Genomic DNA, 22,635 nt, shown 5'->3' on the forward strand with positions numbered 1-22,635 from the left:
GAACATAAAGAGGCACCTGTCCAGAAGCACACACTTGTTCACTTTTAAACACGTTCATTCAATAGTCATTCTGAGCATATTCAGGTGGGTGAGTGAGGTGGACAGTTTTGTTTATAATAAACCTTGGTTAGTTTTCACCAAATCCACTGGCTCAGGCCCCAGTCAGTGGACACAGTCACTGGGCCTGGAGGGAAGCCCAGCTGGGGACACCGAGGTGGGCCACAGGGCCGGGAGAGGGCAGCTTTCTGGAGGAAAAGCCAAATGTTAAAATCAAATTAAATAAAAAATTTAGTTTCTCAGCCACACTAACCACATCGTAAGTGCTCAACAGTGACATGTGGCTGGTGGCTACCATACCGTACAGCACAAATACAGAGCATGTCTAAGTACTCATTTTCCTTATGACTCCGAGCTTTATTTCCAACAATGTCCGTCATCACAGAAAGTTTCGTCCAACAGTGCTGAAGGATTTAAGATTAGTCACTGCATGAGGAAGCAGGAAAATGCCTGATCCTTACAGCTCATATATAAAAGACTTCATCAGAGGTTTTCCCAGATTTGACAACAATCCTATTCAGATGACATTACCAATAATGACTTGTGAAAACTGAAACTTTTAGTCTATGATTTTTGCCCCATATCCATGTTAGAGGAAGAACCGGAATATCATTCTCTTTAGTAACCAACACAAGATTGTCCTAAGAAGAAAAAGATGATCGAAGAGTATGCAGGGTTACGTGCGGTGGCTCATACCTGCAATCTCACACTTTGGGAGGCCAGGGTGGGAGAACTGCTTGAGCCCAGGAATTTGAGACCAGCCTGGGCAACACAGCAAGACCTCGTCTCCATAGAAAGCAAAAAAATTAGCCGGGTACTGTGGCATGCACTTGTGGTCCCAGCTACTCAGAAGGTTGAGGCAGCAGAATCCTTTGAGCCCAAGAGGTTGAGGCTGCAGTGAGCTATACTTGTACCACTGCCTTCCAGCCTGGATGACACAGCAAGACCCTGTCCTCCAAGAAGAAAATAAATAAATTAAATAAATAAATAAATAAATAATCAAACCAGAGTATGTAGGTTAAAAAAAAGAAAAAAAAGAAGATGGAAAAGGTATCATAAAGCTGCCAGGAAGTTGATAAAAATACTTTTCAGTATTTTGTAGACTGCATTATGCTGTTTTAAATATTTTAATTTATGCCTTTAAAAATTCCAAATAAATATATGCTTTCACAGTTAACTCAGTATTTGCAATTCTTATTCCTTTTCTTAAGAAGCCCTACTCCCTTCCTCCCAAATAAACAACTATACAAGCTTCAGTTCTTATTAAATCTTATCTGCCTTGGATAGAAATGATTTTTAAAAGTAATTATGGTTTTAAGCCAAAGCCATTGGCAGTCCTCCCCTTTCCTTTTTTCTCCTACTAAAATTAAATTGGAATCGTTCCACATCTGCACTGCATTGAATACTGTTCCTCTAAAATTCATGTCCACTAGAACCTGTGGATATAACCTTATTTGGAAATAGAGTCTTTGCAGATGTAATCAAGTTAAGATGAGGTCATCCTGGATTAGGGTGGAAGTTAAATCTAATGACTGGTGTCCTTATATAAGGAAAGGGACATCTGGACACAGACACACAGAGGGAAGAAGGCCGTGTGACGATGGACACGGAAACTGGAGTGATGCGGCCGCTGGCCAAGGAAGGCTGAGGTCGGCCAGCAGCCACACCAGCTGGAGGAGGTGAAGGAGGAGTTTTCCTGGGGCCTTCAGAGAAAGCCCTGCCCTACTGGCACCTTGGCTTTGGATTTCTAATGTCCAGAAATGTGAGTGAAGAAAACTGATTTATTGTGAAAAGCCGTTAGTCTGTGGTGATATGTTAGTACATCCCTATGACACAAACACAAAGGCCTAGGCACTCATTTGATCTAATTTCTCATCAGTCTAGCCTATTACTTAGGTGTGATTATTTATTAAAGAACATTTACAACACTGTAAGTTTTATTCAGTTCAAATATCACATATTAGATATACAATACCAATTAATTGAAATGAACAGTACAAGAATACATGAAGTAAATATCATAACATTTAAGTTTCGTCTCACTTAGGCAACAAGAAATGCTGAGTATTATTATTACACATTCAAACCAGACTTAAACTTCAGAAACAGAAGGCCAGATGAGTGACCTGTATCACACGATATGGCAACACATCACCTATCTCCAAACAAGAAAAAGCATGATTATTAAGTTTATCTACACCGGCTTGTTTATTCAAATTTGCTTTTCTTATTAAACAGAAAAAAAAATACACATTCAATTCCTAATTGGGAAAATCATTTCACAACTCTAAAATTAAGATGCTAATGACACCACTCTCCACTAGCATGAAAGAACAATATATGAATAGACTACACAGCTTTCTAACCTATTAACAGGTTCTTATTTTCAGAATTGAGTGGGAAATTGTGTGTGGGGTAAACAGTATGAGAGAGAAGTCGGTCACTGGTTGAACTGTTCACAGTACAAAAGGTGACAAAACTATGAAAGTGAAAACACTATGGTAAATAATGAAGGCCCCAATGCAATTTTTAAAAATGATCCCTGAAAAGCAAAAGGTTAGAGATACTCATGTTGCAAACTCCATCTCCATCCTTCAAAGGTCACGTGTGCCAACCAATCCAGACTCATGACAGTACTTCCTCAGGGTTCTCTGTTATGATCAGGCCCAATCCTTCACCTTGGGGGCTGTCGTAGTACCCCAGAGCCTCACATGCCTCTCCCAGCCCCTCCCTGCTCCGAGTGACTGAGAGAAGCTTCCTTTGCTGCAGAGCTGCAGGCAGGTGCTTCTGCTTCTGAGCTCCTAAACACACCAAGGGGTGCTTGAAGGTCCAGGCCCGCCCCTCTCTAGAGGAAAAACCTACTCATTTGAGACTACAAACCTCTTCCAGAAGCTGTAACCTCAAATGCTAGAATGAGCTTATATTAATCATGCTTTTTTATAATGTATAATGTTTTCACATCTCGAGGACCTCACTGACTGGGGAGAGACCGCCCTTCCCAGGGCAAGCCAATTCTTAGAGAGAGCAAAGGGGTCCCTTGGGAGTGCACCTTTGCACACTAACCAATTCAGAGTCCATCTCCTCGATCTGACTCTTCCACCACAGAAGGCAGTATCTCCTCGCGGTAATCACCCAGGGCCAGGCACCAGGCAGCTGGAGACCACCCCTGTAGCTACCGCCCAAGACATTCAAATCTGCCAATCCTACACTCCGCCCCCGCCCGTCTTCGCCTTTGCCATGGAGACACAATGGAAAGCTGCTCGCCTAGTTCTGCCTCCTGAGCACTCCAGTGCCGCCTCCTCCTGTGGCCCTGCATGGCCTGGTGCACTCCTTTTCTCCAGAAATGCAAGTAACAAACTTTTCTTTCAATGACATCAGCCTCTCCTTTATGAGTTAAACATGTGGGTACATTTTGATACCACAGGCACAGTGAGCAGGGTGAGTCCACGTGTGGCAGAGAGCATGCCTCGCCTCTTGGCTGTGGGCAGCTAATTGGACCCACCCTGGGGAACATGGCTGCTGCTGGCATGTTTGCACTTTGGCTGCATCACGTATGCTGTGTCTGCCAGAGTGTCTGTGACAGTCCAGGCTAAATTATAAGAGGACTGAGCTCATTCAGTCCTTGGTGCTGCAGACTAGGGTGATGTCAATTGCAGTCCCCTACACGGGACCTTCTGGGTATAATTGTATAATTGGATGCACTGGGTCCCTCTGAATTCCCTACCTGGGCATACCTACTTTCTTGGCTGGTGGTCTCAGGGCAATGAGGGTAACTCCCTCCACAAGGAGCAAGGAACGGCTTTCCCTGCGAGCTTGTGTTGGATGAGTCTGATAACCGAGCCAGCAACGCTGAAGTCAGTGGTGGGCTGCTCACCTGCGGGGCCCTCCCCCAGCATCCAGCGAGGAATTAATCGCACTCCTGGGCAAAGGATCTGGGTGCTGGTCTCCAAAGCGCTGCAGGGACCCTCTGGCCATGTGGCCGGTAAGAGGCACCCTCCTCACAGAAATGACAGCCGCCAAAAGGTTTAAATGTTGCTTTAAGAGCCTTGCAGCTGTTGTGACTCATTCCTCAATCCAGTGGGACGCAAAGGATCTATCCATAGAGACCAGTGGCTCGAGGTTTAAGGAAAAGGGGAAGGGGTGGGACACTTTGTTCCCACTCCCCTGAGACCTGCAGAAGCCCCTGAGCTATGTGAGCCTGTAACCACCCCCCCGCCAATGTGCCCGGGCACTCTGAACACCCTGCCTCTCAACATGCTAGGACCGCCTCCTTCGAACTAAATTTCCACAAAATCAGAAAAAAAGGAAAAAGCGAGAAAAGCCTAGGTACAAGGTGAAAAAAATTAAAGGTAACTAAATAGACTGTGTCTATTTATGTGTGTGTACGCATATACATACATATACACACATATACACATGTAGATAGGCTATTTTAATGCAAATATATAATAAATTGTACATGTGTATGTACATATGCAGCTAAATTGACGGTTCCCAATCTGATCCAATTAGAAATCCAACACTTATACACTAAAAATGTATACAACAAATTATATATTAATATTACATATAAATAAGATGTATATACTAAAACATTTAACCAAAAGATAAAAGGGTGCCTATTGGCTTTTGTGTCTCCATAACTTAGGTTCTAAATTAATTGTAACATTTGCTAAAATGTACCCATTGACAAAGCTTCATAGTCTTTATACTGGGGCTCAAATTACAGTTATACCCAGAGAACCCACTAAATCTAAACATTGTACACCTATAATCTTTTAAAAAAAGGCAACTAAATATAAAATGGGGGTGGAGGGAAGGTATGCTTCACTTTAACTGTAGCCTGTCTAAATTTCCCGTGGTCATAGTACCCAATGCCCTAATATCCCATATTGAACACAGACACTCTAATAAAACAAATAATAAATTAAAATTAAAGTCAGTCTTTGGCAGTTATAAACTAGCTTGATAAAATGATGCCCCATGGACCTCCAGTTAAAACAGTTAATATGAGGCCTTCAAGGATTAAAATTTACTGATTAATAAAGGGGTGATTATACCCTTGTTTCTTCATTGAACAGCCCAATTTTTCCTATCCTTAAACCTAGAAAAAAAAAAAGTGTGCCTCATGGTGGATTACTACAACCTTATTGCTGCGGTCCCATCCATTACCCAATTTCCATTATTATTAAAATTATTAATTCTATACAATAAATAACTGGCCAATATTTTGCTCTTACAGATTTGGCTAACATGTCCCATTAAGTGTCTACTTGCACAGCTTCTCAGCTGCAGTTTGTCTCCTGCCCTGAGGGGCACATACACCTTTGCAGGCCACCCACAGGGAGCTCCACAGCTTTGCCACGGCACACAATCTCTGCAGACAGGGTCTTCACCACATCCACCTTCTCCAGGAGCACAAATGAGGAGACTCATTGTCACACTCATTAAGGACATACAAGTCCAACATCTTTAAATACTTTTGAGGTTCTGATGGCAATGTAGTCCTCATTTACAAATTTTACCTAATTTTCTTGCTGCTGCTTACAAATCAGCTTGCTTTAAATGGGGCACCCTCCAAAAACCACCTCTAAAATCAAGCCTTAAAATCCACGGGCACTCCTGTTGGTGCCCTCAGAGACTCCTTCATTATAGAAGCTCTGGCAAGCTCTATGCAGGCCTGGAGTCTCTGGCCCACTTAGGATGGACATAAGGTGCCCAAGGGCTTCAGATGCAAGAAACTATCCCTCTCAGCCTCATGCTACCCTATTAAAGCAGTAAATGGCTGGATGCTTACTGGGCTCTCCTGGACACAGAGGCTCTCAAAGACCTAAGCCTAGGACCCCAATCTCCAGCTGTCCATTATAAACACCTGACAAGCTCAGCAAAACTACTGATACCTCCTTAACACAGGACAGAGTCAAGCCTGGGCCCTCTGGTGTATTCTACCCGCAGGAGGGTGGTCTCCCATGTCCTCAGTCCCTTGTGAGGTCATCCTCCCACAGACCCCTTGGTGTCCCTTAGATTAACTGAGTGAACAGCAGTGGGAGTTCACAGAGGGTACAGATGGCATTGCCAACCCTCATATAAATTATGGAGCCCAAGAGAATGTTGCTGCTTCCCATCCTTTAGCCAGCATGCCCTGATACAAAACAGAACCCAAAAAACAACACATGTGGCCAAAGTTAGGCAGTCGTCTTAACGCTGGATGCCCTGGTCAGCACAGGGCCCCAGCTTCACATTTATGGCCAACTGTTGGACCATTGCCCAAGAGTTGCCCCCTTCAGGATGAAAAACTCTGGGACTCTTCCTCACAGATACCCCAAATCCAAATCTAAATCACATCTCTCCACAGGTGCTACAGCTGGGATTCGAGGTCTTGCCGGGACACTCCTTCATCTCTTCAGAGTGGCAGGCATCACGGGAAGTCACCGAGACACACATGCCACTTCTCAGAATCCACAATGCTGGGCTCTGGGCAAAGGCATTCGCTACAACTTCCACAGCCCTGATAGGTTCCACACAATCGGTTTCATGAAGACACACAATGGTCTCCTCAAACAACTCCATTTCAAATTCTGGTCTGCAAACACACCCCAAAATAGGCCTCTATCTTGCACCACAAACCTGAATCTCTCTTAATTTAGGGCATCTCGGCTGACTCACACCTCACACAAACTTTAAAAAACATTACCATGTTCCCCTTTCAACATAAAAAGACGGCTATGTCTTGCATTCTTGTATATAAAAGCTCATTACATATTAGGGCCTTCCATAATGTTTCCCCCTATTCCTATAAATTTTGGATCTTGTCCCCACCCCATCAGGGCTGGAGCCCAGAGAGAAAACACATTCTCTCCTGGACCCACTAACCCCAGGGCTCCCACAGGCCGTGCAGCTGCTCATCTGATACGGGATCCATTTGAGCCTAAACTTCCACCAAAAAGCAAGAACCAAAACCCTATCAAGCACAGCTGCACACATTCTGGGGTCTATTGATCTTGTCACCACTGATGTGGGGGCTTTCGCTGGTTTATGATCCAGAGGCCCAGACCCTCCAGGTAAGCCACTGTTTCAACCAAACGCGGCAAATGCTGGGACCCACATCAGCATGAGTGGGGGTCCGCTTAGAAAGGAGACCCCATGTCTCACATCCCAGAAGACATTTCCCAGCCCAGCAGCTCATGGCTGAAGATGACGTGGCCCCAGCCACGACCTCGCCGTGGGAGATAACTTTGTCCCAGATATTAAAACCTCTGCCCTAGCGATGCCCACAGGCTGCCTCTCATGAGGCACAAAGCGGGCACATGACATGTTTGCTGTTCTTCCTTTTAACATTGAGGAGTCCACTAATGCTGATACACGCCCTGCTTCTGCCAAAACATGGCCCCCCACACTGCCATGTCTAAATGGAAATTCTGGTAGAAGGGACTACTCTCTGTACCATTCTAAAACTTAAGGGAGCATCTTACTTTCCCAGGAGGTAACTGCCCCCTATCAGTCAACTCCTCAACCCCTGGGGGAGGAGCACCCACCCGCAGTACCTTCTCCTACCACCCCAGCCTGCTTTCCACCACGACTTCCTGCCCTGGGTCTCCACAGCCACTCCCTCCTTGTGGTGACACATGAACACCACGAGTCTCTACTTATCCTTTACTCAACTATCAGTGCACACCCCCAGCCACACAACTGCCAGAACTGCCACCCCGAGCTGAGAAACACTGCGATATCATCATCAGACTCATATGTTTAACATGTTAACAACTGCACCAAGAAATGTTAGAGGCCGCCCCCCCCCACCCCACAAACTGCAGAACTATGTTCTTGACTAATGCCATACACATGAGAGACTCAGCTATGGGCCAGCCTAAGGGACTCCTGTATCTTCACGTGTCTTCCTCCTTTCTACTCTCAGAATAAAACGTTTTCTATGCTCTTCAGTATGCCCTACTCTTTAAAAGTTTCTGCTATCAAAAGTGACCTCAGTATGTCAAAACAGCAGAGGACCAATTGTATGAATCATGATTTCTATATTTTATGATATTTTGACATCTCAGGGGCCTCACTGACCCGGGAGAAACTGCCTGTCCCAGGGTGAGCCAATTCTTAGACATAGCAAAGGGCTACCCTGGGAGCAAAGTGACCAATCCAGAGCCCATCCTCCTCCACCTGGCTCTTACAACCTAGGAGGCAATATCCCCCACCCTAACGACCCAGGGCTAGGTGCCAGATGGCTAGAGACCACCCGTATAGCCTAGAGTCTGAGCTGTTATTCAAACCAGCCAGTCTAAGCTATTTCCCTGCCCTTTCCTGCAGAACACACAGTAGAGGGTCTGAGCCACGTTCGTCCTCACTCCTGCTTCTGCCTGTCTCCCGTGCTTCCCCTCATGGCCCGGTGTGGTCTGCTGGGCCTCTCTTTCTTTCATTTCTGCAGGAATTGTGAGGAACAGTAAATGCTGTCAATGGCATCCACCTCTCTGCGTCCTCAATCAGTTACTTTTATCAGACCTGGGTGCAAATTCGAGTTTATGTCCCCAACTTGGGGGAGTGCAATGGTGGCACTTCAATTTCTTCACTATCTGTGCTCACCTAAAAGCTGAGCCACCACTAAAAGGCTATTTTATAGAATTCAGCAGTTGAGAAGTGAAAGTCAAGGTGTGGGTGAGGTGAGAAGTTGTAAAGGGAAAAAGACTTTCCCCTGGGAGTCAGAGCCAGCGCTGCGAATGAAGTGTCTCACCCCAGTAGAGAGGGGGTGATGCTGGCAAAGGGGTTCGGTTATCTCCCTGTGTGGGCGATGGTTCACACAGCTCATCCTTCCCATCCAGAGCCAGCTTCCCTGGGAATTAGATTTTGGTGAGCAACAGAATCAGAATGTGGACTTTGGGAAGGACGATGTTGAAGGGGAAGAACTCCTTCCACTGGCTGCCGCTGCTCTCTATGCTAAAAAATGGGGAGATGGGCTGGGCGCGGTAGCTCACGCCTGTAATCCCAGCACTCTGGGAGGCCGAGGCGGGCAGATCACGGGGTCAGGAGTTCGAGACCAGCCTGACCAACACGGTGAAACCCCATCTCTACTAAAAAAAAAAATAAAAATAACAAAAATTAGCTGGGTATGGTGGCACGTGCCTGTAATCCCAACTACTCAGGAGGCCCAGGCAGGAGAATCACTTGAACCCGGGAGGTGGAGGTTGCAGTGAGACGAGACTGTGCCATTGCACTCCAGCCTAGGCAACAGAGTGAGACTCCATCTCAAAAAAAAAAAAAAAAAAAATGGGGAGACGGGGACCTCCCTACCCTACTCAGTAGTTACACTGGGGAAAAATAAAACTCCGTGCTTTCAACTAAAAAAAATCACCCACATTTATTTTCTTCTAATTTGCTATCACCTTTCTTCTTCATATCTTTCACATTTCTTCTTATTTGATAGATGGTATTCAAATTTTGAAGAGTGGTATTTACCCAAGTAATTTAAGTGGTGGGGCACAAAAGAAAACAAGAAGGAGAAGAAACAGACGGGTATTTTTTAAAGCACTTAAAAATTATAACAAATTCTATGTAATACAGGCAATGGAGTATTTTGATGGTAACAACTGCCAATTTTCCAAAAAGTTTATAATAGAGTGATAATATCATAGTTCATTGTAATTCTACCATCCATAAACTTCAATTGCTCCTTGATGATTCAAAAGTCCTGTGGTAAGACTTAACATATATTAAGAGTTGAGATACAATTTGTTAAACAGTCTTGGTGTGTTTTTTGTTTGTTTTTGTTTTTGTTTTTGAGAGAGGGAGGAGGTTTAAGTGCAAAAAGGACACATTTGTGACCCTAAAAATGAGATAATACTGTTGAATTTGGTACATGAATTGGTTAAGAATTATTGTGTTTCTATGGATAAACCTTAACATTTTAAATTATTTTCTTCTGAAACTTTAAAAAGTATCCTAACTTTCAATTCTGAAGATGAGGACACACACGGGGGATGGGATATGCTAAAAATGCCACGGGCTTTCAGAAAGCTGCCTTTGGGATCTTACTTGCATTTCAAAGACACAGGCAGGTTTGGGCGATGAATGGAAAAACACCGAACAGAATGTATTGTTCCTCAAGAAGAAAAATGACTCCCTGACGCTGCTATTACTCTTTTCTGCTTTTATTCCAATGTAACGAGAGCATGCCTATTGGAGCACTTTCAGTACAATTAAGCTGGAATGTCCTGACATTGAATGAGAGATTACATTATTTTCTGAGAAATCCTTAGAATTGGCATCTCCCCAACAGAAAACAGGCAGAAGGGGGCAGGCGGAGGAGGAAGCAGACCCTTCTGCTTCAGCTTAATTGGTAGCAAACTGAAGCTGGGGGGTTGTTTTTTTTAGGTTTGTAAAAGGAGGCTTCCTTCATGACATGACCGTAGGATGCTGTCACCCTGACCCGGTTCCTGATGCGTGATGTTTCTAAGTGCTCAGTAAGTACCAATCTACTCCCACACTGCAGTATGTGGGGGTGTGATGCTGAACAGAGAGAGCACGATGTGATCATAGTTAATTCCCTCTGGTATCAAAAAAATAAAAACCTCTCTATCAAAAAATAAAAATGTATGTTGCTCTCGTCTGCGTCATCATTGTTGTTCAGACTTTTACATAACATGCAGAATGAGAAGACTCAGAAAGCCAGGCAGAATCATGAAGAAATAACTGAATAGTTCTGATTCCAAGAACTGTGTGACCTTATGACATTTAAAGAGTGAGGAAGAGAAAGCAATAGGTTCCAAATATTATAGCAAGCATACCAACTTAACTTCAGGAAGGCTCGTGGAGAAGCTGTGATCACATTATGGTTATTTAGACACTTCCAAATGGAAATGGCATTGATAACTATTCAGCTGTGATATGAAGGTACAAAAAAATTTTCCTAAAGGGAAAGGCAGAGAATGGTCAATGCATACTGATTTTCATGAACCACTTCTGGTAAAGGTCTTCTGGCATGTGAGATGCATTTTGTTTATTTTATTCCAATCAATGAATGATTCAGTTTACTCCAATCAAATGATCGGGTTAGGTTATAATGCCTAAGAAAGTTGAATACTATTGTTAATGCATAAATTAATAAAATCTCTTAGAAATCACTTGGCCAAACTGCCATTAAACCACCTCAAGATGATATTTGAGATTCACAATAAGCGAGGCACTTGAAACATTGGATTGGAAAATACTTTCACATTTTCTCTTTACAATTAAGTGATGCTGGTATTTTCTAACTCCCACGATAAGACTGAGTTTTATCTACTGAAAACTAAAAGAAAAATTCATAATATTATGAAGTCTTTCTAATAAAATGCTTGATGGATTGATATACCATCAACATTGTATATTATGAGATATATATTTTTTAAAACTAAAAAATCACCTTCAACGAACAAAGCAAAACTTGCAGCTGTGATGTGCTCTTCAGTGGTCGTGACCCTCTGGTTAAGAATGTCCACCTTACAGACGAGGAAGCCAACTAAATGCACCAGCTGGTTGGGCCAGAGAGAACATGTGAGTATCTCAGATTCAGTTATTCCAATCAATATCACCAATGTGCATTACAGGATGGAAGTCATACTACTGTCCTTTAACAGATAACACCTGGTCTGATCACCGTAAAACTTTCTTTCAAAAAAATAAAGATAATTTTAGGTTGGTGTTGGAGAAAAACTTACTGAATATTTACATCCCATACCGGCCATCCTCCTTTCATATATTCTGATCTATTTTCCTGGAATAGATAGATTACCATGGCATGGCAGATTTTTAATGTTTTTGTATATTAATAAATGGATAGTAAACTGAAATTTACTGATGGGGCTGATTTCTAATGCAAATCTCAATAGAAAAAGATGACTGTTTCCTAAATGCTTAGTAATCATTGATCAATGAAACAAGGTTCTACTTTCAAAGCATTCTTTGCACTTGGTGGTTTTATGTTTGACATCCCAATGCATATACAATTTTAACTCACTTTAGTGTGTGTAAATATATATATATATATATCCTCAAGTGAATGATACTGTTCTCAGGTTTTTCTATATCCAAGGTATACTTTCTTATGTTTTGACATTCATTTGATTACAACATGCAATTTACAACACCTGGGACTACAACAGGACGTTACACACAGTTCTATCCAGAGGCTACTACTTCTTGGGTAAGGACTAGTTTGGGCTCCTGCACTGAACAATGGTGTGATTATTCAATTTCACAGACAACTTCACAGCAACACGCAAAGCCTAAGTGTAGTTTTGGTTAGCCTGTGTTCTAAGAAATCCACTTCCAGATAAAAACGTGGTTCCCCCATATTGTCTACACACTAAAGCATGCCTTTACCATCTGGCAGAGCAAGATACTGACTGGGAAGCGAATGCTTCTTTCTCGTGAAACCCAAACCACATGTAAACCATCTGCAGGGTCCTGTGCTGTCAGTGAACTGCATTCCCCAAGTACCTGCTTCCAAGAGATTTTCTTAGGTTGTTTTCCAACTATGGGCTCCATTCAGACTTCATGCTAACCTTATACAAGGTCAGATCCCACCAGACACAGAACTGTCATTTTTGAGGAGGACTCAATGTTTGGCAAGCGTCCCATTTTGGAACCTTATCCACAAGCACTTGACAAAGCACAATGAATGGACGGCTATTCGTCTGTGCCTGACATTTATAAAAGTACAAGGGCTGCCAGAAACCTTGACAGAGAGAAAAATCAATTATTTCTCTCCCTGGCATTAGCCAGCTCTTGCCGACTATTCATCTTACGCGTGATGATGACTAATATCCGTCGGATGGCAAGGAGCCGCTCTTTGAGCGAGGTCATGCCGAGGATGGCCAGCTGAGCCTTGCGCTCCAGGGGCAGCACGGCCAGGATCCACCAGGACCAGGCAGGGCCGCTGGGATTACTCTGCAAAAGAGATGAGGGGAAAGCAAGGTTAACACTGAAAATTCAAGCCTGTTCCCCAACACAGTCTTTTGCTCCATCAACAGACATGTGAGCAAGAATTAAATGCCATCTTGTATTTTAGGGCTACTTCACAATTAATTCAGCTCTCAAAATACGTAGTTTACTTTTACAGTACACATTTAAAGGTGGGGGAACTCACAAAAGGAAGAGCCTGCAAAGAGAAGCATCTTCCATGGGGACATTCTATGAATTAGTTGCTTCTGTTCTCTCAAGCTTTCAGTTAAGAGTATATACTGGTCAGAGGAGAAGACCATCACTTTCACCTTCACTTTCCAATGTTCTGTGCTATTATTTTTTATGTCTTAAGCATGCCATATAAAGCATAATATTATAAGGGCTAAAAGTATGTGTATAAGTTTGAGTGACATCCTCAATGTGGCAAATGAGTATATGTATGAAACATATATATGTATGCATGTCGTATGCAAGAGTTATCAGAAATTATATACATAAGAATTATTATGCCACCAAATAACCTTTATTTCACATAATCAAACAAAGCACTTCTAGACTAAGTGCTAGGCAAAAGCCGATCATCAACTTGTTCTCAATATTCTTGGTACTGGAACCAAGATATGCAGGCCTTTTTGTTTCCAGGGTCTAGGATTCTTAACCCTATTCCTCCTCCAAAAATGTGCAGGATGCCAATAAGAGCTGGGAGGGTGAACTCTGGAGTCACCTTAGTTTAGGGTGAGGTAGATTATGCTGGAGGATTAGGAACAGCACTGTAGCCAAAGCTCACCGGGGGTAGCCCAAGTCACTGTGAGGAAGACATCAACCTGCCCTTCAGAGGGAGAAAGGCACAGATGGAGAAAACAACCTTTTATACAGATTCACACTCTTTTCCCCACCTCATCTCACAGAGAAAGAAAAAAACTGAGTAGCACGCTTAATGGGAAGGACCTAATGTAAAAATTGATGTATTACCTAAAATCCCTCTGTAGTCATGAGAAAAATGGTCCCCCATATGGTACCTTATATGGCAGAGGGAATTGGAGGATGTGCTTCAATTAAGGACTTTGGGATAGGGGGATTATCCTGATGGGCCCAATGTGTTCATATAGGGTCCTTTCTGGGCTGTGGTCAGAGGGACATGTGGCTTTGGAAGAACGGTCAGAGAGAAGCAACACTGCAGGCTCTGATGGAGGAAGGAAGCCGAGGAATGCCACCAGCCTCTACAAGCTGCAAAGGCAAGGAAACAGACTCTCCCCCACAACCTCCACACAGGAACGCATGCTGCCATCACCCTGATCATAGTCTGGTCTGCAGAACCAGGACTGGAAGATAATACATATGTGTTGTTTTAAGCTACCACGTTCGTGAAATTTCTTAACAGCAGTAGTAGGAAGCTAATATACCTGCCAAGTAGAGATTGATTAATTTGGTTAATAAACAACAACTCCTAGAAAAAGAATGACTCATATCCTAATGCAAGTCACTGTAACCACCATGCTTTCTGAATCTCAGTTCCAGGACACTGTAGAACAAAGCATTATGCAAAAAGGGCAAGCCGGGAAGGACTTAATGGCAATTTCTAGCAGTTAAAGCATTTTTCTCTGTTTGGAAAAGAAAGAATTCAGGCAAGGGGTAAAAGATAGAAGCTCCAAGAGGTAGAAAAAAAACAAGTTAAAACGGATGGGGACAGACACAAAAGACATTTCACATCATCCAGCTGAGAGCCGATCCCCCTCCCCTACTGTCTTTGACAGCTGAGCATCCGTGTACAGGTGGGAGGTATATGCTCTCTGGCACAATCTTAAACCAGCCCAGCCTGGCTCTCCCACCTAATGCAGAGGAGAGGGCCACCTGAGCTTAGAAATGCTCCACAAACCCACAAACCTAAGCTCATTCATTGCTTAAAGAACGAGCTTCACCAAAAGTACTCATAGGGAGCACCAGAGAAAGCCCATGACAGCTGGTCAGCAGGGTACCTAGAGGACAAGGAAGTCATGCTTCTCATGTCACAAGAATGATGGGATTTTTCTCTTCACTTATTCAACATCTGTATACCAGGTGCAAGGTAATGCTATGTGCCAAATGTGGAATGTTCGTGCCAATACAATAAAGTTACTACTTAAATTTTAAGATGTGAGTGAAAGAAGCAAAAGGCTACAAAAGCTGACAGCCAAGCAGAATAAATTGATTGTTAGAAAAGAAATTATGTTTTGTTAGAGAGCCTTTGTTGTTTTGCTTCACAGGTCATGTGCTATCATAGTAGGTGCTCCTTTGGGCTGTTAGTAGATGAACTGGTTCATAAGCAACCACATTGGGGTAACCAGCATCATACTGCCAAGCTCTCCATCAGAATGATGGCTCAGCACACTACAGCAGGAAATGGCAGAACTATAAAGGAAAAAGGGAGAGCATACCTGAGGCTCAGGTTCTCTGTCTGGCATTACCCCAAAATGACTTAAAATTTGTTCTTTCATGCGATCCTGGAGAGACGCGAACCAGGAAACAGACTGTTGATGCACAGAATCGTGGAGAGCGGCAAGTTCTTCATACTCTGGACCCTCCACCTGATCAGGGAAAAAGGCACGGCTGTGTGAACCATTCATAGTAATGCACATAACACAGTTAGCGACCTCTGTACCGCCACTAAGTGGATTTGTGGCATTTAGCATTTTAATAATTCATCAGTTTCACAAAAATGGTACATGCTCAATATAGAAATCTGCATTTTTTGCATAGTTGAAATCTATCAATTGTATCCTGATTTTTCTCTTAATACCATAATATAAGCACATTTCATGTAATTTTGAATAATTTTCAATGGCTGCATGCAATTATATATTTGAGATACATGCCAACTTACTTAACTATTCACATAAGTTATTTAGAATATTCTAGCTTTTTATTTTTAAAAATAACACTGTAATATAAACATTTATGCAAAAGTTGTTTTGTTTTGTTTTGCTTTTTTGACAAGGGAGGGAGGTATGGTTTCCTCAGTATAGTTTCCTAGAGACCTTGACAGAATTACCAAGTCAAAGGGTGACATTTTAAAAATTGTACTCCGTATCACCAAACTATATTCCTAAAGGCATGATAGTGCAAGACTGTACTCATTACATTGGCCTGGGCTGATGGACTCCAGCTTGTGGTGGGCCACAGCACCTTAGACTGACCAAGCTTGGCCTCTGGTCCCTATGTCACTATCACATCTGTCATTTAAATTACGCCTCAGTCCTGTTCAGGAACACCCGGTAGAGGAGGAAGAGCATGGAACTGGGAATCACGGCACCAGGGTTTGTTCTGGCTTCATCACCAACTCTCATGTGTGAATCTAGCCAGTCTCACAGCCTCGTTAGGGCAGAGTTTTCTCATCTGTATAACAGGAATAAACCATGAAGGTCCTTTCCTGTTACAAAATTCCAGTACCTACAAAAACTACGGTGTGCTGAGAAATTATAATGTAATGCATATACCACCCTTAATTTGATTTATACAAATCAAATATTCATATGTGATAGAGGATTTTCTTATAAAAATAAGCTAAAATTATTTCATGTTGTAGCTATTTGAGCCCCCATTTAAAATAAGCGCATACACTATTAAAAGCTGTCATCTACAACAACGGTCAATAAACCCTGCCATCAGGTCTATCCACCCCACAGAGAGAACCTGAGAATTATCACTTTCAGCTGTAGCTTTGAAACCCAGCTTTCTGGTACAGCCTGGGAGTGGTGCTCCCTGCTCTGCTCCCGTGCACTGGGATGACCAGAAACAGCAACTGGAGGAGGCACAGAGACAGTGTCCTGGGTGTGACTCCATTCACAAATCCTAAGTGTACACCACTGCCCCCAAAATGACTTCCAGTGTGATGTGGGGTGGCTACGTACCCTCACTTCCATAATTCCAAATGTCAACCAAAGAATTTAAAAGAGGGATACAATAATTCCAAGGATTTCCTCCTTTTAAGTATTTTAAAATTTCTTGCTGCAGTATAATTTACAGACCAAAAAGTGCATAGATCTTGTTTAGCTCAAAGAGTTTTCTCAACTGTATAAACCAGTCCGACCATCACCCAAAACCAGATAGACATTTCCACTACCTAGAAAGATTCGTCACCACTCCCTCCAGTCAGTTACAAAGCCAACCCCACAAGCCTTTTCTGACTTCCGTCCCCAGAGTCTAGTTTTGCCTGTTCCTGGAAGTATGCAGACGAAGCCACGCGGTATGTGTTTGTCCTGTGTCTGGTTTTTCTCACTTAGCATAATGTCTGTGAGAGTCATCCATATTGTTTCGTGCACGAGTGGTTCATTCCTTTTTATTGACAGGTAGTATTCCACTGCATGAATGGACCACGATCTGTTTACTGACTCAAGTGTGATCAGCACCTGGGCTGTTCCTGGTTTGGGGCTATAATGGAGTAAGACTGTTATGGACATCCTTGTGTAAGTCTGTTGGAGAATCTCTCAAAACATTTTGCTAATTTGTCAAATTATATGTCCTGATATTTCTATTAGACACATGAAAAAATTCTTATGGGTTAATAAATTCAAGTCTTTTATATTTAGCTTTGGGAGGTATTTTTTAAGTTGTAGATTTTGTCACGTTCTGAATTAATACCAACCTAGAGAAAAGGGACTGACAGACTGCTGTTCATGAGTCAAACTGTGCTCACCACCATATTTCCGGAAGTCACATTTAATGGAAAACCAGTCATGCTCATGCCTTTACACATTGTCTATGGCCACTTTTGCACTACAAGGGCAGAATTGGGTAGCTTCGACAGAGACCATATGACCCGTGGAGTCTAAAGTACTTATTATCCGGCCCTTTATAGAAAAAGTTTGCCAGTTCCAGGGCTAGAGTATCCACTAACAAATCACAAGCCTATTTTGCAATGCGCAGGTTTACATGTTGCGTAAGTACAGTAAGGTTTTTTTCTTTGTTTGTTTTTTTTTGGTTTTTTTTTTGAGATGGAGTCTTGCTCTATCGCCCAGGCTGGAGTGCAGTGGTGCGATCTCAGCTCACTGCAACCTTCAGCTCCTGGGTTCAAGCAATTCTCCTGCCTCAGCTTCCCACGTAGCTGGGACTATAGGCACCCACCACCACGCATGGCTAATATTTTATATTTTTAGTAGAGCCAGGGTTTCACTGTGTTAGCCAGGATGGTCTCAATCTCCTGACCTCATGACCTGCCCACCTTGACCTCCCAAAGTGCTGGGATTACAGGTGTGAGCCACCGTGCCCGGCCAGATCATTTTTTTAAAAGGAGATTTCTGTACCAGCTCCCAACTCAGGTAAAAATCCACTGAGAAAATAAATAACTGCTCAAGGCAGGGGCTCATGCCTGTAGTCCCAGCGCTTTGGGGCTACTATGCTTTGATCGAGGTGGGAGGACTGCTTGAGCCCAGGAGTTTGAGACCAGCCTGGGAAACACAGGGAGACTCTGTTTCAACAACAACAAAAAATTTTAAATTAGCCACGGGTGGTGGTGTGCACCTATAGTCCCAGCTACTCGGGAGACTAAAGCAGGAGGATCGTTTGAGCCTGGGAGGTCAAGGCTGCAGTGGGCCAAGATCATGCTGCTGCAGTCTAGCCTGCACGACAGAACAAGACCTTGACTCAAAAATAATAAATAAATAAATAAATAACTTCAGTGATGAATTAAGGACGTAAGTAATATTGTCAGTACAAGTCTGACAAAGCTTCTCCACAATGCAGAGGGAAACAAGAGGACCGACTGCTATAAAATACACCAGTATGATAAGCCTTACCTTTTCATCTTCAAGATATTCAATGTCCGCTGTGTTATAGCCATCTCTGTAGCGGTGGCTTAGCACTCGGAACCGACTAATGCCAATCGCGTCTACAACAGAACTTCCATCAGGAAACGTCCTCACATCCTTAATCTCCAGCATGCATCCATACTCGGAAAGCCTGAAAAGACAGGTAGGAGAAATGACTGTGATTTTTAAAATGCAGGGGGCCTTCTTTTTCCCTGGATGCGAGTTTACTTTGAAAAGGAATACAAAGCCACACAAAACAGTGTCTCTACATCAGACCAGCAAGGTTATTGTCGCTAAGAGACACGTGCACATGGTCGCTTCTCTTAGATGTTAAATGTAGTGGGTGATGGTGACTGCAGGGGAAGGGCTCCAGGTGAGACAGGACTTGCGCCTTAGCAGTTCCAACGGGCTAGTGTTTTGGGAAGGACCCAAGAGATGGGAAGAGATGAAATCTCAAATGTGTCTCCTCAGCCACCTTGGCGGGGCACCATCAGGACTACCCAGCTGGTGCCACGCACACACTCGGCTTTCCAAAGCTCTCCCCAGCTCTTACCCACACTCCGATTGTAACTATCACCCTTATCCTAGTGATATTCTCATGCTACCACGTGCCAAGCAACGCACGGAGCAGTTTATAATACATATGAATTCAAGCCCACACTTACAATTTGATTCATCAAAAGTCAGCAAAGTGAAAAAACAAGCTATGAGTTCCATGTGCACTGAGAATATACAACACTAAAAAGAATGTGAAAAACAACAAGGAAAACCAGATAAACCACAAAACATATGTCTCTTGAACCCACCAGAGAGTGGAGGTTGCTCAGGGTAACCAAACAAAGATCCCACAGGGAGAGAGTAGGCAGAGCTCAGGAAGAGACGTAAAAGTGTGTAGGAAGAATTCAGCTATTTTTTTATTTTTAAACAAATTGCCAGTGACCTTGTGTGGGCTGGCATCAGAGTGTAGGTCTGGAGAGCTGCACTCACAAAGGGAGTTTGCATCACACACAGGCTCTTATCCACAGATAAGAGGCTCCTTGGTGAGTCATGCCCTGCAGCGAGGCAGGCTTGGAGGAGCTGACATTTATCTGGAAGCCTCTGCTGGTGCTGGTTGCTGGGGCAGCAAGTCCTCCACCTTCAAAGGCACTCAGCTCCTCCTCCCTCCTGCCTTTGCCCACAAGGTCTTCACCTCATTCCAATTCTGCCAGCTCTGCCCTCCCCAACCAAAGTGCCATGGAAAGCAGTCCCCAGTCACTGCCTTCATCTCCTTGCCTCCCCTTCACTCCTCCATATCCTACCGTTCCATTAAAATGACTCCAAAAGAAGTCAGAGATGCCCTCTGAATTGCTCAAATCACTTGACGGGCTCCTGTCTCACCTCCCTAAGGCACGGCCCTGCAGACAGTTGCTGAGCTAATGCTTCTGCTCTCCTGCACCCTCTCTAACCAGCCCGGCCCTTCACAGCCCCTACCTCTGCATGTCCCTCCTGCTCCTTGCTGCCCAGGGTGGTGTTCTAGGCTATGTCTATTCTCATTCCAAAGCTCTCCCCAGCTCTTACCCACACTCCTACTGTAACTATCACCCGTAACCTAGTGATGTTCTCACGCTACCACGTGCCAAGCACCACACACAGCAGTTTATAATATATATGAATTCAAGCCCACAAAACACGGAGGCTCAGAGGAATTAACTTCTCTAAGGCCACAGGGAGATTTAGAGCCGAAATGAGAACTCATGGCAGTGTGATTCTAAAGTTCTCCTGGTGAGCAGCTTTACTACACATCCCCCAAACTAAAGAGCAGTGATTATTCAAACTGCCACCCGGATGCCTCTACTTATATACTTAATAAAACTCTCTCTTCCTGGTCATCTAACAGGATAATCTCATTCATAGCATGGTGAACCTGGAGGCGCCCTGAAGATTCCTCTTCAAGGGAGGAATGAATGCCCCAGCACCAGCAGAGGCCTCCAAATAAATGTCACCTCCTCCAAGCCTGCCTCGCTGCAGGGCATGACTCACCAAGAAGCCTCTTATCTGTGGACAGGAGCCTGTGTGTGATGCAAACTCCCTGTGTGAGTGCAGCTCTCCAGACCTGCACTCTGATGCTAGCCCACACAAGGTCATTGGCAATTTGTTTAAAAAAAAAATAGGTGAATTTCTTCCTACACACTTTTATGTCTCTTGCTGGGCTCTGCCTACTCTCTCCCTGTGGGATCTTGTTTGGTTACCCTGAGCAACCTCCACTCTCTGATGGTTTCAAGAAATATATGCTCTGTGGTTTATCTGTTTTTTCTTGTTTTTCTTGTTGTTTGGATGGGAATAACATTCTTTTCAGTGTTCTATATTCTCAGTGCACGTGGAACTCTTATAGCTTACTTTTTCTCTTTGCTGACTTTAGATGAATCAAATTTTCATATATTCTAATTTACTAATCTCTCCCTCTGTCATGTATTCTCAGCACCTTGTATAAAAAATATTCCCCCATTCCTAATTATAAAGGCCGTCCCCCATATTTCCTCTTAAATGTTTTTATATTTTGTTTTTCACATTTCACATTAGGAATGCAAATGTGTTATCTTTTTATTTATGGCATAAGGTAAAGTTTTATTCCCCCCCTCTCATTTGGACCACCCACTAATTTTCTGGGCACCCTTTATTGAGTAGTTTGTCTTTTCTCATACAATTGTCTATAAATTTGGCGTCCACATATAAGTGGACCTGTTTCGGATCTCTACATTATTGTGTCATTGGTCTTCTTACTAAGGCTTGTAAACTTGATATTACAGGAATGTTCTCCTTTTTGTTCAGCCAGATCTGGGCTTAGTCTTTTGCTTTTCTACACAGATTCTAAAATCAGCTTGAGCAAGTCCATGAAGAAGCTTCCTGGGGATGTTGACGGGAGTTACTCTGGATTTGTGGAACTGGATAGATATGGCATCTCCACGGCATTGAGTCTGTGCACCAACGGACATGGCATTTCTCTCCATTGATTCAGAACTTCTTATCTTTCAATAAAATTTCAGAATTTTCTCCATAAAGGTCCTACACATATTTTAAAAAGATCTGTCCCTAGATATTTATGGTAGAAAATTCTGAGTGGCCCTAAAAATGCAGTCTCCACTTCTTCCTGGGCACATGGGCAGACAATATTTGCCAGGCTCCTTTGCAGCAAGTGTGAACAGGAGGCAGCCCCCTTTCTCCAGAGTCCTTTAAGAGCACGTGCGCCTCCTCCATAGCTAGCACTTGGATGCAGTGACCTCATCATGACCATGTAGGGCTGACAAGGCCCTAAGGGATGGGAGGGTCCTGAGTCCCCAAATCAGTCCACAGAGGGGAATGACCTGCTGGCTTGCAACACCCTCCCTGGACAAAGACGTGAAACAAGGGGAGGTGAAAACCTAGCGTAGTGTATTTTTGTAAGACTGAAAATGATTTGGCTGTAGAGACAGAGAAAAAGCTTTGTGCAGTATATAGAGATTTTTCTTCTTAAAATTTTTTTGTAGAGATGGGGTCTCCCTATGCTGCCTAGGCTGGTCTCCAACTCCTGGGCTCAAGTGATTCTCCCACCTCAGCCTTCCAAAGTGCTGGGATTACAAGCGTGAGCCACCAAGCCCAGCCGCAATTTTCCTAGACCTCAAAAGTTGGACTAGATTTGTTTGTATATATATGGGGATAAAGAAAATTGCAGGCAGAGGGAAGCACAGAGGTGTGGAAGCATGAGCTGTCACAAGAGAAGGGCAAGTAGCATGGCAATGGACTAGCAGGTGTGACACTTGAAAGGAAGAGGTGGGCAGTGAGGCTAGAAAGAAGGGATGGGACCGCATTGTGGGCAGCCTTGAACTTGGACTTT

The 22,635-nt window shown here is 43.5% G+C and overlaps 1 protein-coding gene across 2 annotated transcripts in view; it reads right to left on the reverse strand.

Moving 5' to 3' along the window:
• Positions 1–344: 344 nt before the first annotated feature.
• Positions 345–22,635, reverse strand: part of LONRF2 (LON peptidase N-terminal domain and ring finger 2) — a 50,517-nt gene continuing 28,226 nt past the window's right edge. The window contains exons 10-12 of one of the 2 annotated variants that reach the window (XM_002811696.5): positions 18,774–18,936; positions 15,417–15,566; positions 345–12,987 (exon numbers count right to left, since the gene is read on the reverse strand). In XM_002811696.5, the coding sequence (XP_002811742.3) occupies positions 12,793–12,987; positions 15,417–15,566; positions 18,774–18,936 (508 nt within the window). In that variant the 3' untranslated portion in view covers positions 345–12,792. The remainder of the gene's footprint in view (positions 12,988–15,416; positions 15,567–18,773; positions 18,937–22,635) is intronic. The other variant, XM_054547822.2, reaches the window with a different exon arrangement.

Source organism: Pongo abelii, chromosome 12 (assembly GCF_028885655.2).
Source record: "Pongo abelii isolate AG06213 chromosome 12, NHGRI_mPonAbe1-v2.0_pri, whole genome shotgun sequence".
Lineage (NCBI taxonomy): Eukaryota > Metazoa > Chordata > Mammalia > Primates > Hominidae > Pongo > Pongo abelii.